The sequence below is a fragment of the Lepidochelys olivacea genome (genome assembly GCF_965140295.1).
Source record: "Lepidochelys olivacea isolate rLepOli2 genome assembly, chromosome: 21".
Lineage (NCBI taxonomy): Eukaryota > Metazoa > Chordata > Testudines > Cheloniidae > Lepidochelys > Lepidochelys olivacea.
Window position 1 is genome coordinate 16,182,762 of NC_140431.1, and position 13,286 is coordinate 16,196,047.

Genomic DNA, 13,286 nt, shown 5'->3' on the forward strand with positions numbered 1-13,286 from the left:
CAGGCAGGGCCCTGGGATGCTGGCTATGTATCTAGCAAGCCTGTAGCAGACTCACCCCCAGGGACGATTTAACAGCAGAGAGCTTGAAGAAGACACGTCTCCCCTCTTCCGGGCAGACAGTTTTCATGTCCTCCTGGCTCATCCCCAGCAGCTGGTTGCCACTGAGCACGCCAAGGCACTTCACGGTGCTGCGGGGAGACAGACAGACAGACAGATGGTGAGGGAGGGGTCAATGGGTGCTCAGGGGAAGTAACCCCTGGAGATCAGCTCCCTGGTGAAGGGCGGGATTGCAAAGAAAAACCATGGACTGAAGAAATGGCATCTGCTCCCCAGTCAGACCATCAGCAGGGGAGACTGGCCTGGTGGGCGCGGTCTCTGTTTTAGCAGCAGCTGGAGCTGGACACAGGCAGATCTGCACCAGGGGAGATGCAGATTGACGGTGTGGGGGGAGGGGGCGTTTGCTGAAATGTACGATCCAAGATGTGGCGAGCTGGTACCAGGACCACAGGGAAGCACTCATTGGGGCAAGAGGCACTAGTCAGTTTCATGCCTGGGAGTGGCCACCTGCCCCTTCTAGGGCATAAGAAGAGAATATTTTCTTTGATCGTGCTTCCTTCCCCTGGGTTGGAAGGGGGGGGGGGTTTGTTCCTCCTCCCCCCCCCCCGCCCTGGCTAGGTATCAGTGTCCTTGACCCACACAGCTCTGGGCCTAACTCCAAACTGCCCAACGGTGGCTTTACCAATTCTGTGCCATTGTAGTCCATGGGCACAGGATCAGCCCCCAGGGCTTCAGGATTGGGCCGATGTGACTCAGGGAGACCAGGGGGTGATGGCAGGGAAGGGCCTTTCTCAGAGAGAGGCCAGTTTCCAGGGTTAACGACTGAGGTGACCTACATCTTGGAGAAGCCCATGTTCCTCAGCCAGGCCGTCACCTCCGCCGGCGTGGACTTCTGCTGGAGACCAGGGGAGCTGCTTGGCGCCTAGATCCAAAAGAGAGGAGGGGACTGAGGCGTCTCACGGCAAATGAGAGCGCTAATCAAACCACCGATCCCCCAAAACAGACAAGGGAACACTTCCCTCTTCCCCCTCCCAGCCACCCCGCAAGCCACTGCCTGCAGGGGACAAGCTTTCATCTCAGAGCTGGTGTCTGGGAGATCAGGAGCCGTTAGCTCAGTGCAGGGGATGAGATCAGTAAACCTTTATTCTACAGCCGGCATGCGCTGAACTGAGAGCAAGCTAGTTCCCATAACCCCATCCCCAGCTCAGGGGGGGCAAAGGCCCAGCCAGGTCAGTGCGTTGCTGCATCTTGGAGTGGAACAGGGTGACCTACTTGGTTCATGCTGTTCTCTGCAGGCTTCTGATCCACTGGCCCCACGATGTTGTTCGGGATATAGCCCCTCTCACCTGCTCTGTTTCTAGCAAGCCACCACTTCTTCCGCTGGTCTAGAATCTGAGCCAAAGGACACAGCATAATTCAAATCCGCCCCCAGAAGCTGAGGAGGTGAAATGTGTGAAAGCCATCACTCTGGCTACCAGAGCAGGGGATCACCCTCATGGCACGGGGACTGTCTAGGGCATCTCTTGGCAATTAGAGTCCTAGAGACTAAGGCCAGACAGGACCATTCTGATCACCCAATCTGATCTCCTGCAGAGCACAGGCCAGAGAGGGTCACCCCCTGATTCCTGGCTGACACCAGCTGAGGATCAAATTAAATAAATATCACACAAGATTCTGGACTGATTGGACTGGGTTCCTGGGGAGACGACTCCAGGTGCCTGCTGTGTAATGCAGTGCTATCGTCCCACACATGACACTGTGTGCTATATAGATCCATCAATCCGAAGGCCAGAAAGGCCCCCTCTCACCATCGTCTGACCTCCTTCGTAGCCCAGCCCAGAGAATTGTGCACAGTGTCTAGTCCCTGCTGTAATGTGTCACACTACTGGGCCATTGTCATGGAGTCCCTGGGCTCTGGAACTGCTCCCCATGAAGCCAGTCAGGACTCTGGGGCAGTCGCCTTTCTGGGAGCAGCCTGTCTGCAGGACACACGGCTCACACAGCTTCCACCTTCCTGGGTCTGACCTCGGAGCATTCAGCATCCTCTGCCCCTCCGTGCGCTTCCCACAGCGCGTCCACTCAGGCGGGCTCCTAGGGAAGCCAGAGGGTCCTGCACCCCAACTTCGCAGTCAGACATGACTCTCAGCCAGCCAGTAAAACAGAGGTTTATTAGACGACAGGAACATGGTCTAACACAGAGCTTGCAGGTGCAGAGAACAGGACCCCTCAGCTGGGTCCATTTTGGGGGGCAGTGAGCCAGACAACCACATCTGCACGTCACTTCTCGTCCCCGGCCCGCCCCAAACTGACTCACCCTCCAGCCCCTCCTCCTCTGGGCTTTGTCCCTTTCCCGGGCCAGGAGGTCACCTGATTCCTTTGTTCTCCAACCCTTTAGCTCTCACCTTGCAGGGGGGAAGGCCCAGGCCATCAGTTGCCAGGAAACAGGGTGTCGGCCATTCTCTATGTCCCGACCCCTGCACACACCTGCCCTCTAGGGCTCTGCAATGATCATACACCCTTATCCCCCCACCTAGATACTTAAGAACTGCATAGGGGAAACTGAGGCACCCCCACACTATTCAGAGGAAACATTAAGAACAGTCCCACTTCGTCACAGCCATCAAGTCCAGTGTTCTGTTTCCAGATGAAAACAAAGAGCCTCCCCCAAGATTGCATCTAGCCAGACGTGCCCAGCGAGGGGGCGACATTTCCTTCCTATCCCCTGCCTACCTTCCCAAAATCTGTGACATCTAACTTCCACTCTCGTGAGACCTGAGCATGCATCATTACAGTATGGGCATTATTAGCGGGCTTCATTTTAGTAGATGTCTGAAAACCCAACTCTTCTACTGGGCACAGTACCGTCGGTAGAAGCAACCCCCCACAGGCCGATCCTGTGCATGATATTTAGTCCTTGTTCCCAGCCATATGCCACTGCTGTGCTTTGATCACTGTGCAGCCTCTGGGCTGGTGGCATTTAGCCATAGTCAGCAATCAAAGGTCCTTCTGTGCCTTGGTGCTTTTAGCCCTCTCTGCCTGTTGTCCAATCTCCATTCACCTTGATCCACCAGTCCCTAGTAGCCGCCCTCCCTCTATATCTGTAAATAGTCCCAGAGGAATGCACTGTGCTTTATAGAGAGAATGGAGACCCAGTTTCCTCCCAAAGGTATCTAAGTTTTGGTGCTGAGATCGCCTAGCAGAGACTGTGAACAATTCCCTGGCTTCATAGGACAGTTCCTGCCTTACCTCCAGCAATTCCCCTTTCATGACAGTCAGCTCCTTGTTGTTCCTGGCCTGGAATTCGTACATGGCTTGCATGAGCTGCGGGGGACTAGAAGGAGCTCTGGAAGGAGGAGACCATGTATGGAGTTAGAGCCCAGGAGAATGGAGATCTGTGACCATCTCAGTCCTAGATCCCTAGGGACCCAGCTAAGAGATCCAGCTGCTGCTTACAAAAAGAGAACCCCATCCTGACCTCTCTCACAAAGCTCTGCAGGGCAGGTAACTGTTGATTTCAGTACTACTCCAGTCACCAAGAGCAGGTCTAGTCCCATAGGATTTTTGTCTAGACACAGCGAGAGGGCCTGATCCTGAAGGGCGCTGAGCACCCTCAGCTCTCGTCACTCTCGCCATGGGAGTTGCGGGTGCTGCCCCCACCCGCCCCCAGGAAGTGCTCAGCGCCTTGCAGGGTCAGGCCCATAGTCTGTTACTGTTGGGAGAACAGAGCCACTCGGCTACCCTGACACACTCAAGGGGAAAGAGCAACCGGCTGGGGCCAGGTGGCCCAAAGGTGAACAGCAGGGGCTTGGGAGGGGCTGTGCCCACAGAGATGGCATAGACAGCAGTCAGGAGTGGCAGGCTGGCATGGAGAGAGCTCTCAGACCATATGTGGGGGACAGGACAGGGTGACCCACTTTCAGAGGCAATAATGCAGTGAGCAATTAAGATACTTGACAAGGGAGCCAAATGAGCTACTCATTTGCTGTCTCCAGCGGGTTTGACCTTCCTGTCTCACACAGACCCCCTTTTGTTCCAGGGATGCTTCCCCCACTTCTGACACAGTGTGAACTGCTGAACCCAATGGTGGCCAAAGCCCCCACCTTGGGTTTCTCTCCCTGGCATCACTGCAGCCTGTGCCAGCAGGGCTGACAACAGGGCCCCTTTGTAATGAGCTGCCCTTGCCCCCACCCACGGGCTCAGAGACATCCCAGAATGGAAGCCCGGCTCTGCTGGCAGGCTGAAACCAGTCAGCTGTGGCAGATTCTTCTGCTGGTAGGTCAGAAAGAACCTTGTGTGTGTAGCAACAGCAGTGGGAGTATGTGTGTAGCGTGTGTAGGATTTGGGGAACAGGGACTGTGTTGAGCACGTGCGGTCTCAAGAGGGGATCCCAGCAAGTTCTGAGCAGGAGTTATTTGCCCCTCATAGCCACGGACCCTGTGCTGCCCATGTTCATTCATGCACACTGAAGTCCAAGGGGCCTCCCTGCATACAGCGCATTGGGACATTTCTCAGAACCCCAGTAGGAAGCCAGGCCAGCCTGGAGACAGGAGCACGTACCTGGACGTGGCATGGTTCTGGCTTCCCAGGGGCTGCTGCATGGAGAGAAGACAAACATGCTTTAGTTACATCCGAGGGGGGCATTCCAGGGAAGCTGAGGGTGGCACAAGAGCCCTTCATGGCTCCCACTGAACAGACGGGTGATAACCCCCAGAGCCAGAGAGACACCCTGGAGAGGCGACGCAGCACGTGTGACCCCAGCAGCTTCTGCTCTGCAAACATAAGCCTGTCTTTCCAAGTTACAGAAGAATCTCCCTCACCTGTTAGCAATGGTAGGGCTTTTATCACTGCTAGACCCTGGGGGAGGCAGGAGGAAGCAGTCCACACACAGCAAAGTCTGCATGCACTAAATCCCCTGGTAGGGGACGTAATCCTTTCCCAGATTGCACAAAGGGCCAAGTCACGGCCTGGCTACAACCAACTGTTCAGTGTTTCAAGGGAAGGATGGGCTTACAGCAGTGCAAATCATCTTCCCCTCCCCTGGACTCGGAGTTCCGATGTCTGTCTATGGCACCCATCCCTATAACATCTGAGTGCCTGATGCCCATTAATGAGGCTGTCCTAAGACTCCCATGGTGAGACCGAGCAGTGCTACTATCCCATTTTGCAGATGGAAAATGAAGACTCAGGTCCTCAAAGGTATTTAGGCACCTAACACCTATGGAAGTTAAGTACCTGAATACCTTTGAGCCTCTGTGCCTAAGTAACTTGCCCAAGATCATATGGGCAGTCAGTGGCAGAGCAGAAGCTTGAACCTGGGTCTCCCAGGGCCCAGGCTAGTGCTCTAACCACTAGACAACCCTCCCTCTCTTACAAGGGGTCTGGGGCCAAACTGCCTCATTAGCTTTGCTTCTGTGAGATGAGCCCATTAGATGTCCCTTGTGCTATTCCCCATTCCCAGTGATAGTGCTTAAAGTGGTCTTAGTGATGTGAGGGGAATCAATCATAATCAGGGAGCAGCAGCTTTGGGAAGACAGTATTTAAAGTGCGCCCCTCAGCCACCCAGCTCAAATTTTAATTTGTGCCGCCACGAACAGACTGGCAGTCAAGACTCACCCTCTCCACATGAGTGGCAGTCGCCCTCTGGGTCGGCAGGGGGGGCACCCACCCATCTGAGAAGATGGGGATGTAGGGAGGGATGAACTGTCTGTCTGGGTACTCTGCCCTGGGGTGGGGAAGAAAGAGAAGACTTTGCAATGCTGGTCTCCAGACAGGACCATAAACACGTCTCTCTAACCACCGGCAGCTGCACAGGGTGGGTAGAAGCGACTCGAAGGGGGATCCATAGCTCTGACAACAAGCAATGGCTGCAGCGAGCAAAGAACAGGTCAAGGGGCTCAGGCTGGGAAGGGAGGTACCAGTCATAGCCCTGCGGGAAGGTACATGTGGGGGTGGAGGGGACGATGGAAAGCTCAGTGACTTGGTAAGGGGAGAACAGTCTCTTACAACCCCAGTGGAGGCTGCTGGTTCGGATCCGGCTCGGGCTGGAAGCGAGACAGACAGCATTCCTGGGTGTCTGATGTCCGTCTGGGAGGAGCTGACACAGAAGCCCTCAGCACAGCTTCTCTCCCCATCTCAGCCCAATGGGGCTCGAGATCTCCTCTCAGATCCAGACAGGGCTGGGTAATGCGGGGAAGCTGCTGCCTGGGGCTAAAGAGTAGACTTCAGACCAGCAACCACAATCTGGATTAACGCTAAAGGGGGAGATGGCTCCACTGGATCCCAGTTCAAGTTCTTTCCACATTCACCGGCTTAAGATCCTCCCCATTAACAGCAACGGACGGTGCACGTTCCAAGCGGCTGCTCCACGCCCTGCCGGCTTGGCAGAGGGAATAGCCTGGATGGCCGAGGGATTCTCCTCACCTCGTGGTGTGCCAAGCCTTGCCCAGACTCTTCCAGGTGTCATAATCCTTTTTCTCCAAAGACTCGTCCACCAGGTCGATGGCTGCCTCGGTCAGCAGAGGGGAAACAATGGAGGAGGCCAGGCTGGGCCAGGGACAGTTGGACAAAATCTGGATATTGGGCAGATGGGGAGGAATGACAGTGATAAGTCAGGTCAGCCCAGTACCTCCCCGCTCTGGCGGTCATGTCCGAGGGCAGCTGCGTTGTCAGGGTGCCCTGCTCACACCAGCTTTGGGTGCAGCTGGGGGTGATAAGTCACTGGTGGTCAGATGTTTGCAGGGGGATCTGCAACTCTGAAGCGCACAGCGCTGGGTGCAGGAGAACGATTCACACGATCACTGTGCAGCGGAGCTCCAAAGTGCTCTATGAACAGAGCCCATCCACACAGCCCTTGGGGGTGGCGGGCGGATGCCAGTTTTACAGGTCAGGACATGGAACCACAGAGAGGGGAAGTGACTTGCTCAAGGTCACAAAGCGAGCCAGTGGCAAAGGTGGGAACAAAAGCCAGGAGTCCTGACTCCCAGGCCTGTGCTTGAATCACTAGCCCATGCCCTCTCCTGGTAGCCACAAGGCTATGTCCTGAGAATTTTACTGCCAGAGAAAATCTGGGGTCTCTCAGATTCCTGTGGTGGGGAAAAATCTGCCTGCAACCCATTGTCCACTGTGAGCCGATCCCACTCTGTGCCCACATAGGACAAAGGGGCTTAGATCTGGAATTTCTGGCAGAAGCCACAATGGCAGTCGTTACACCTACCCCTGAAGAATGCTGCTGCTTGCTGAAGGATCTGATCGTCCCCTAGGCTGAGTGTTTGGCACTCTGTCTCCCAAGGTTTCTCTTTGCTGCTGCAATGCGCATGTGGGATACAGCAAAGAGAAAACAGATCCTTCCCTTTGTGGAGGTTTGCAGCTGAGGAAAGCACTGTGCGTATGAGCTTTCCTTATTTGGTGAGGCTCAGAGACCTGGGCTTTGGGCTCAGCCAACGATCAGGTTTTCTGGAGCCCTCAATCCAACTCCCAGAGTAGGAGTTTCGGGGGCAGTTCTTCACCTGGGATGAGCTGGTTTAGTGCCGTTGAAGTCGTGGAGATGGAGGCAGCTCCCCCAAAGCTGATGAAGCTCTACCAGCTGACACCAGTTGCGGATCTGGCCTGCATTCCCGTAGGCACTTCCCAAGGAGAGCAGGATCAGTTTGGAACAATGGTGTCATTCGGAGACTACAATTCGCATCCTGGTATTGCCCAGCCTGCCAGCCCATTGGCTGCATGGATACAAAGGGGGTCAATGAGATGGATCCGAACGGTCTGGGATACTCACAAAGGAGAGGGTGGAGAAGACGAGTCGAACCAGTTCCGGGGCACTGGGCTGCTGCTGCAGCTTAGGTCTCAGCTTCCCCTGGGCAGAGACAAAACACAGGTGAAGCTTTTCACCTCTCTGCCTTGGCCCCACCGCCAGGGAGGTAGCTGCACCCTGGGCGGCTAACGCAAGGAGGAGCAATGCAGAGGGGTTGCAAACTTGGCTGCAGCATGTGCTCTGTAACAAGTGTGGCTGGCCCTGGTAGAGCAGGGGAGTTGGCCGCAGAGCCCCCAGCACCCAGGATCTCCCTGCTGCATGGATAGGACAAACCCGTACCTATGCCATATGCAGTGTTCTTTGAGACACCTGACCCCTGCAGGTGCAAAGTGTGGGGGAGGCTGCGATCTTGGCAGGGCAGAGCAGAGAGGCCTGGCCAGGACTGTGAGGACTAGAGGAGGAGTACCCCAGCCATGGGGGAGTCCACCCAATGGTCTGTCCCAGGTAGGAGCCATTCAGCAACCAGATGGCCTGCCCTACGGCTGGGGACTCTTCTTCCTCCTTGTAGGCCTGGCTGGGGATCTCTGCCCCTCCAGGCCAAGATGACTGCAGCCTCTCCAGCCCCTTGTGCTCTGGCGTCTTGGGCCCCTTGGCTGTGTGGGGAGCCCCCTGCAGCCCCACTGCCAGCACTACCCTAGCCCTAGCTCCAGCCAGGCCCCCCACTTAATTTACAGCAACCGTAACAATTAAAATAACTAAAAATAGAAAAAAATCATTATTAATCTTCAAAATTAGAGACAATAAAACCTGAATTCTGCCAAGCCTACATATGCACCCCCCGACCATACCCCCACCGCCCTGGCTTACGATCCTGCAGGAGGGACAGCCAGGGACATACAACACAGTCAGCTCCAGATACTCTTCTCTATATCGGTTCTCATGCCACACTCATCACCAACGTTTCTGAGCGCCTCAGCAGAGGAACCCCACGGGAACTGCCTTGCAAGACCAGACCAGTCCCCTGGCCCTCACTGCTTGTGCCAGGTCAGACCAATGACCCCGCTAGTCCCATGGCGGCTGACAGAAACTTCTTCGACTCAAGCGATAGGGCCCGAGCAGCGCCAGGGATTTCCTGGCTCCAGGAGGCTGCCAAGTAGCCATAGATTTATCCCGGCGTTATAGGCCCTCTGACTCCACCCTCCACCCCCAGATCCCTCCATCCCAGATCCTGTTTTGTTTCAATAACTAACGTGATTCCCTGGCGGCGCTGAGGGGAGTGGGCCACAGGGGGTTGGGTGCACAGGGTCTCTGCATCCAGGCATTTATACCATGCTCATCTCCACTGTATCCCAGTGCTCAGCCTCTTGCGGGGAGGGGATAGGTCCCCCCGCTGGCTTTGTGCCCTCTGCTGATTGGGCCGGGCGGTGTCAATGGGCCCTGTGTGGTGCTGCCATGGGCACCCCTCTTCAACCCCCAGCCAGCTCTGCCCACCCAGCCAGTAGCCCTGACCTACCAGCAGGTTTAAGGCGTATTTGATCTTCTGGAAGCAGGCCTCCCACTCAGGCTCTGGGGGCAGCACTGGGAGAGATGGGAGGGAGAGACGGGAGAGACAGGAGGGAGCTGTCAGCCTGGTAGCTGGGCGCTTCGCCCATCTCTCCCACACCACAGCAAGCAGACAGCCAGATGCCCAGAGACAGATCAGCCTCTCCACCCACGCCTCTCAGGGCAGGCAGCTTTGCTCTCAGGAGTGGGCCCTGTCCATCCATCCATCCATCCATCCACTGTCCCGCCTCCCTCCCCATCCCACCTCCTAACAGCTGAGAACAGCAGAGAGCCTCAAGAGATGGGCCCCAGCCCCAGCTTTGGAACTGGCTCTCAGAGAGGCAGAACAGGCCTGGGGACTGAGCCAGGGCAGGAGCAGCCCAGGCCTCGGGACCCCACCTAGCCATTCGGAAGGGGCAGAGACTGTGCTAAAGGGCACGGAGCTCTGTTCATGGGGTAATTCCTCGCCCGCCCCAATGTCATGAAAGCCGCATGCTCTCCGCTGCCCACCGCAGGCTGGAGATATGGATATGCTAGCCAGGGGCACAGATCCTAGCCTCATGAGACACTTCCTTCCCCTGGGGGCCCCCACAGAGACCTGTCCCCCAGACCCTCCTCTCCCATCACAGGGTGTGTCTACACTCACTACAGCTGGGAGTGAGTGTCCCACCCCGGGTAGACGGACACATACCACATGAATAGCATTGTGGATGCTCAGCACAGGCGGGACATGGAGTCCAAGCCTGCCCGAGCCCCTGGCTCCACGATAGGGTGAGCAACCTGTGCCATGCTCATGCCACAACATGCACATGGCTACTCTGAAGCGCATTCGCTGAAGCAGAGCTCGTGCATCTGCCTACCGAGGCTGGGAGGCTCACTCCACAGCTGCGGAGATGTCCCCTCAGAGACCTCCCCAGGTCACCTTTCCCCTGGAGGGACCACGCAGAGACTGACCCTGCTTCTCCTAGGAGTCCCAGGCCCCCTTCTTTCCACAGAACCTTTCTCCCTCCCTCCCTCACCTCCTCTCTCCTTGTCCTTTTTCTTCGACTTCTTCTTGCTGCTCACCGAGCCGCTCGTCTCCTTCAGCTTCCCCACAAAGAGCTCGATGTCACTCAGCACATGGTTCAGGATTTCCTGCCGACACAGAAGCAGCCGGGATGTATCTGAGCCATGGCAGGGCCCCAGGCCAGCCTCTATCTCTGGGGAGAACGCCCAGGCCTAACTGCAGCCAGAGCACAGAGCAAGGTGATACCAGTCTGCTCTGTGTTCTTGGGGAACCAGGGCACAGTATCCAGCCTATCTGACTCATGAAAGGACACCCCCCCCCAAGCCTCTGCTGGAACCAAAACCGATCAGAGAAAAGACTTACAGAGAGCAGTGAAGGGCGGTGGGAGACACACCTAGACCCCTCCTGACAAGGGTGACAAGATTAAGGCAACTCCCCCAGCCTCATCTGCATCAAAGATGGGACAGGGAGGCATCCTCATTAGCATACAGAATGGAGAACGGAGATTCCAAGACAAGAATTGCACTGAACTCTGGGACCAGAAAAGCAGGGAAGCACTGCATCCTGGGGGATCTCTGCTCCAGATGTTAATGAACCCATGCCTGCACACATCCAGCTCAGCAATTATCAGACCAATTCTAGTAATAAGTCCTTGATTGATATCCAAAATACTGAAGCAGTCTAATTGCATTGTGAGCTCCCTGGACGGAACACCACCCATAGCCAAGAGTGATCAGCTTGTGACAGGGTCAGGCCAGATGGCTACAGGAGAGTGACAGAGGGAGATATATTAGCTCCAGGTTAAGCAGGTCCTTTTTCCCTGGATAAGGTAACAGGGGCGGTTCCAGAACAATCAGGAGATTGCTAGAATCAATTAAGACAGGCAGACTAATCAGGGCATCTGGTTTGAAAAGGATCTCACCCCAGCCAGTGAGGGGCACGCAAGGAGCTGAGAGTGAGAGGGCGTGCTGCTGGAGGACTGAGGAGTACAAACGCTATCTGGCGTCAGGAGGAAGTTCCTGCAGTGAGGATACAGAAGGTGTTGGGGGGAAGGCCATGGGGAAGTAGCCCAGGGAGTTGTAGCTGTCACACAGCTGTTACAAGAAACACTGTAGATATCTGTGATCCACAGGGCCCTGGGCTGGAACCCGGAGTAGAGGGTGGGCCTGGGTTCCCCCCTTCCCCCTATTGGATAGAGGAGGAGTTCTCCTGGACTGTGGGTCCCACCAGAGGGGAAGGTCCCTGGCCTGTCCCCCAACCTACTAGGTGGATCAGCAGAGACTGTGGGGATTGTTCTCCTTCTGTTTCCCTATGCTGGCCAGTGATGAGGTTAGCTGAGTGAATGGCAGGTTTGAGCCACTAGCAAAAGTGGCCAAACTGAGGGCTGCTGTGAACCTCTGAGGCGAGCAAACCTGATCTCCCCAGCTCCTCCTTTGGCTGTATCCCCACTTCCACTCGCTGGCCGGCCCACAGCTCCTTCTGGGCAGGGCTGGGACACATCTTGTCCCCTAAGCCAGCTAGCAGAACTGCAGAGGCTAAAAATCCACCCAGCTACCCCCTGGCAGCTACTTCCTCTCCCTCTTCTGCCAGCTGCTCTCTAGGCCTTTCTAAGGCAGAGGCCATTCTTCTCGGGTCTGGCAGGGCGCTTGGAGAGTTCCTTCCCATGCAGGTCCCAGCCCAACACCGCAGCCCCCGAGAGGGTCAGAAGCGTGTCAATACCAAACCCAAACAAGCTCTGCCCTACTGCACGTTTGCCTGGTGATGCACCAGGGGCCAAGCCTATCCTTGGGGGCAGGCTCCACCAGGCGATGAGGGGGGCTGCAGCAGTCCCAGGAAAAGCTGGTGTCAGGGAAGCAGCTGGAGCAGTCCTGGGGCACTTACAGTGTCTTTGTCCAAGTCCTGCATTGCCTGCAAGCTGGGATCCGTCCACTCATCTCTCGGCTTTGGGGGCTGCGGCTGGCCAGGCCCTGCAATACCCAGGAGGCTGAGGTCAGTCACAGCAGGCAGGGGTTTGTGGTGGGGTTTCCATTCCATGGCCCCCTCCGTCAGGGCTCAGACTTACAGCTCCTCCCCCAACCCTGTCCCCCTCCATTGCCCTCTGCACCCTCCCACAGCACCTCCAGCGCTCTGCAGACATCAGTGAATACAGCTTGGCTAAGGGGAGCCAGTATCAGGAGCCCCATGTTACAGAGAGTCAGTGGCAGAGCTGGGAAGGGAATCCAGGAGTCCTGAGTCCAAATCCTGCTCCGAACCTATACCTCCCTGGCCTGCCCCTCCTCCACGCCAACCCTCCCCCACTCACCACCCCCTCCCTGCCACACCTGAGCCTGTTTACCATAATCCATGAAGGCTGGAGGATTCCGGGGCACCTGGTCTTGGCTCTGCCACTCCTGTGGTGTGGGAGGAATAACGGGGTTTGGGTCTGACAGTCCAGCCCACCTATCCTGGCTGATCTGTGGGAGGCTGCTGTGGAAGGACCCTCGGCTCTGCTGGGACAGCATGGTCTCCAAACTGCTCCTGAGAAAGGGAACAAGGAGGGCGTCTTCTAGTCATGCAGCACTGAGTGCTATCCCTGCAGACGGGGTGGGGGATCAGGTCACTGGGGGCTGGGAGAAGGCTTCTTCTGCCATAGAGAAGGGACTGCATTACACCCCCTGGGGACACTGGAAGAGAAATCCCTGGTGTCCCCGAGGAAGAGGGGTGGGGGGGGGGGATACATCCCATCCACGAGGGCTCTGTGTGGCTCAACCCTAGGAGCACCCCAACTCTATGGAAGGACTGAGGGCCCCTGTCTAGAGCTGGGGTGTGGGCTGTATCCCTTGGGGACCTCAGAAGGTGGGGAATTTTTTTGTACCTTTATGGGGGGATCCTTACTGGAAATCCAGGGGTGTGTGGAAGGGGAGAGGGGGGCTCCTGGGAATCCAGGGTTGTGGG

At 56.4% G+C, this 13,286-nt stretch overlaps 1 protein-coding gene across 2 annotated transcripts in view; it reads right to left on the bottom strand.

Moving 5' to 3' along the window:
- Positions 1 to 13,286, bottom strand: part of EPS8L3 (EPS8 signaling adaptor L3) — a 29,620-nt gene that overhangs the window by 3,937 nt on the left and 12,397 nt on the right. For both annotated transcript variants that reach the window (XM_084611536.1, XM_084611535.1), the window contains 12 exons: positions 12,688 to 12,869; positions 12,234 to 12,319; positions 10,366 to 10,480; positions 9,318 to 9,382; positions 7,829 to 7,906; positions 6,478 to 6,626; positions 5,671 to 5,779; positions 4,615 to 4,649; positions 3,304 to 3,400; positions 1,330 to 1,449; positions 894 to 979; positions 56 to 188 (listed from right to left, as the gene is read on the bottom strand). In XM_084611536.1, the coding sequence (XP_084467662.1) occupies positions 56 to 188; positions 894 to 979; positions 1,330 to 1,449; positions 3,304 to 3,400; positions 4,615 to 4,649; positions 5,671 to 5,779; positions 6,478 to 6,626; positions 7,829 to 7,906; positions 9,318 to 9,382; positions 10,366 to 10,480; positions 12,234 to 12,319; positions 12,688 to 12,869 (1,255 nt within the window). The remainder of the gene's footprint in view (positions 1 to 55; positions 189 to 893; positions 980 to 1,329; positions 1,450 to 3,303; positions 3,401 to 4,614; positions 4,650 to 5,670; positions 5,780 to 6,477; positions 6,627 to 7,828; positions 7,907 to 9,317; positions 9,383 to 10,365; positions 10,481 to 12,233; positions 12,320 to 12,687; positions 12,870 to 13,286) is intronic.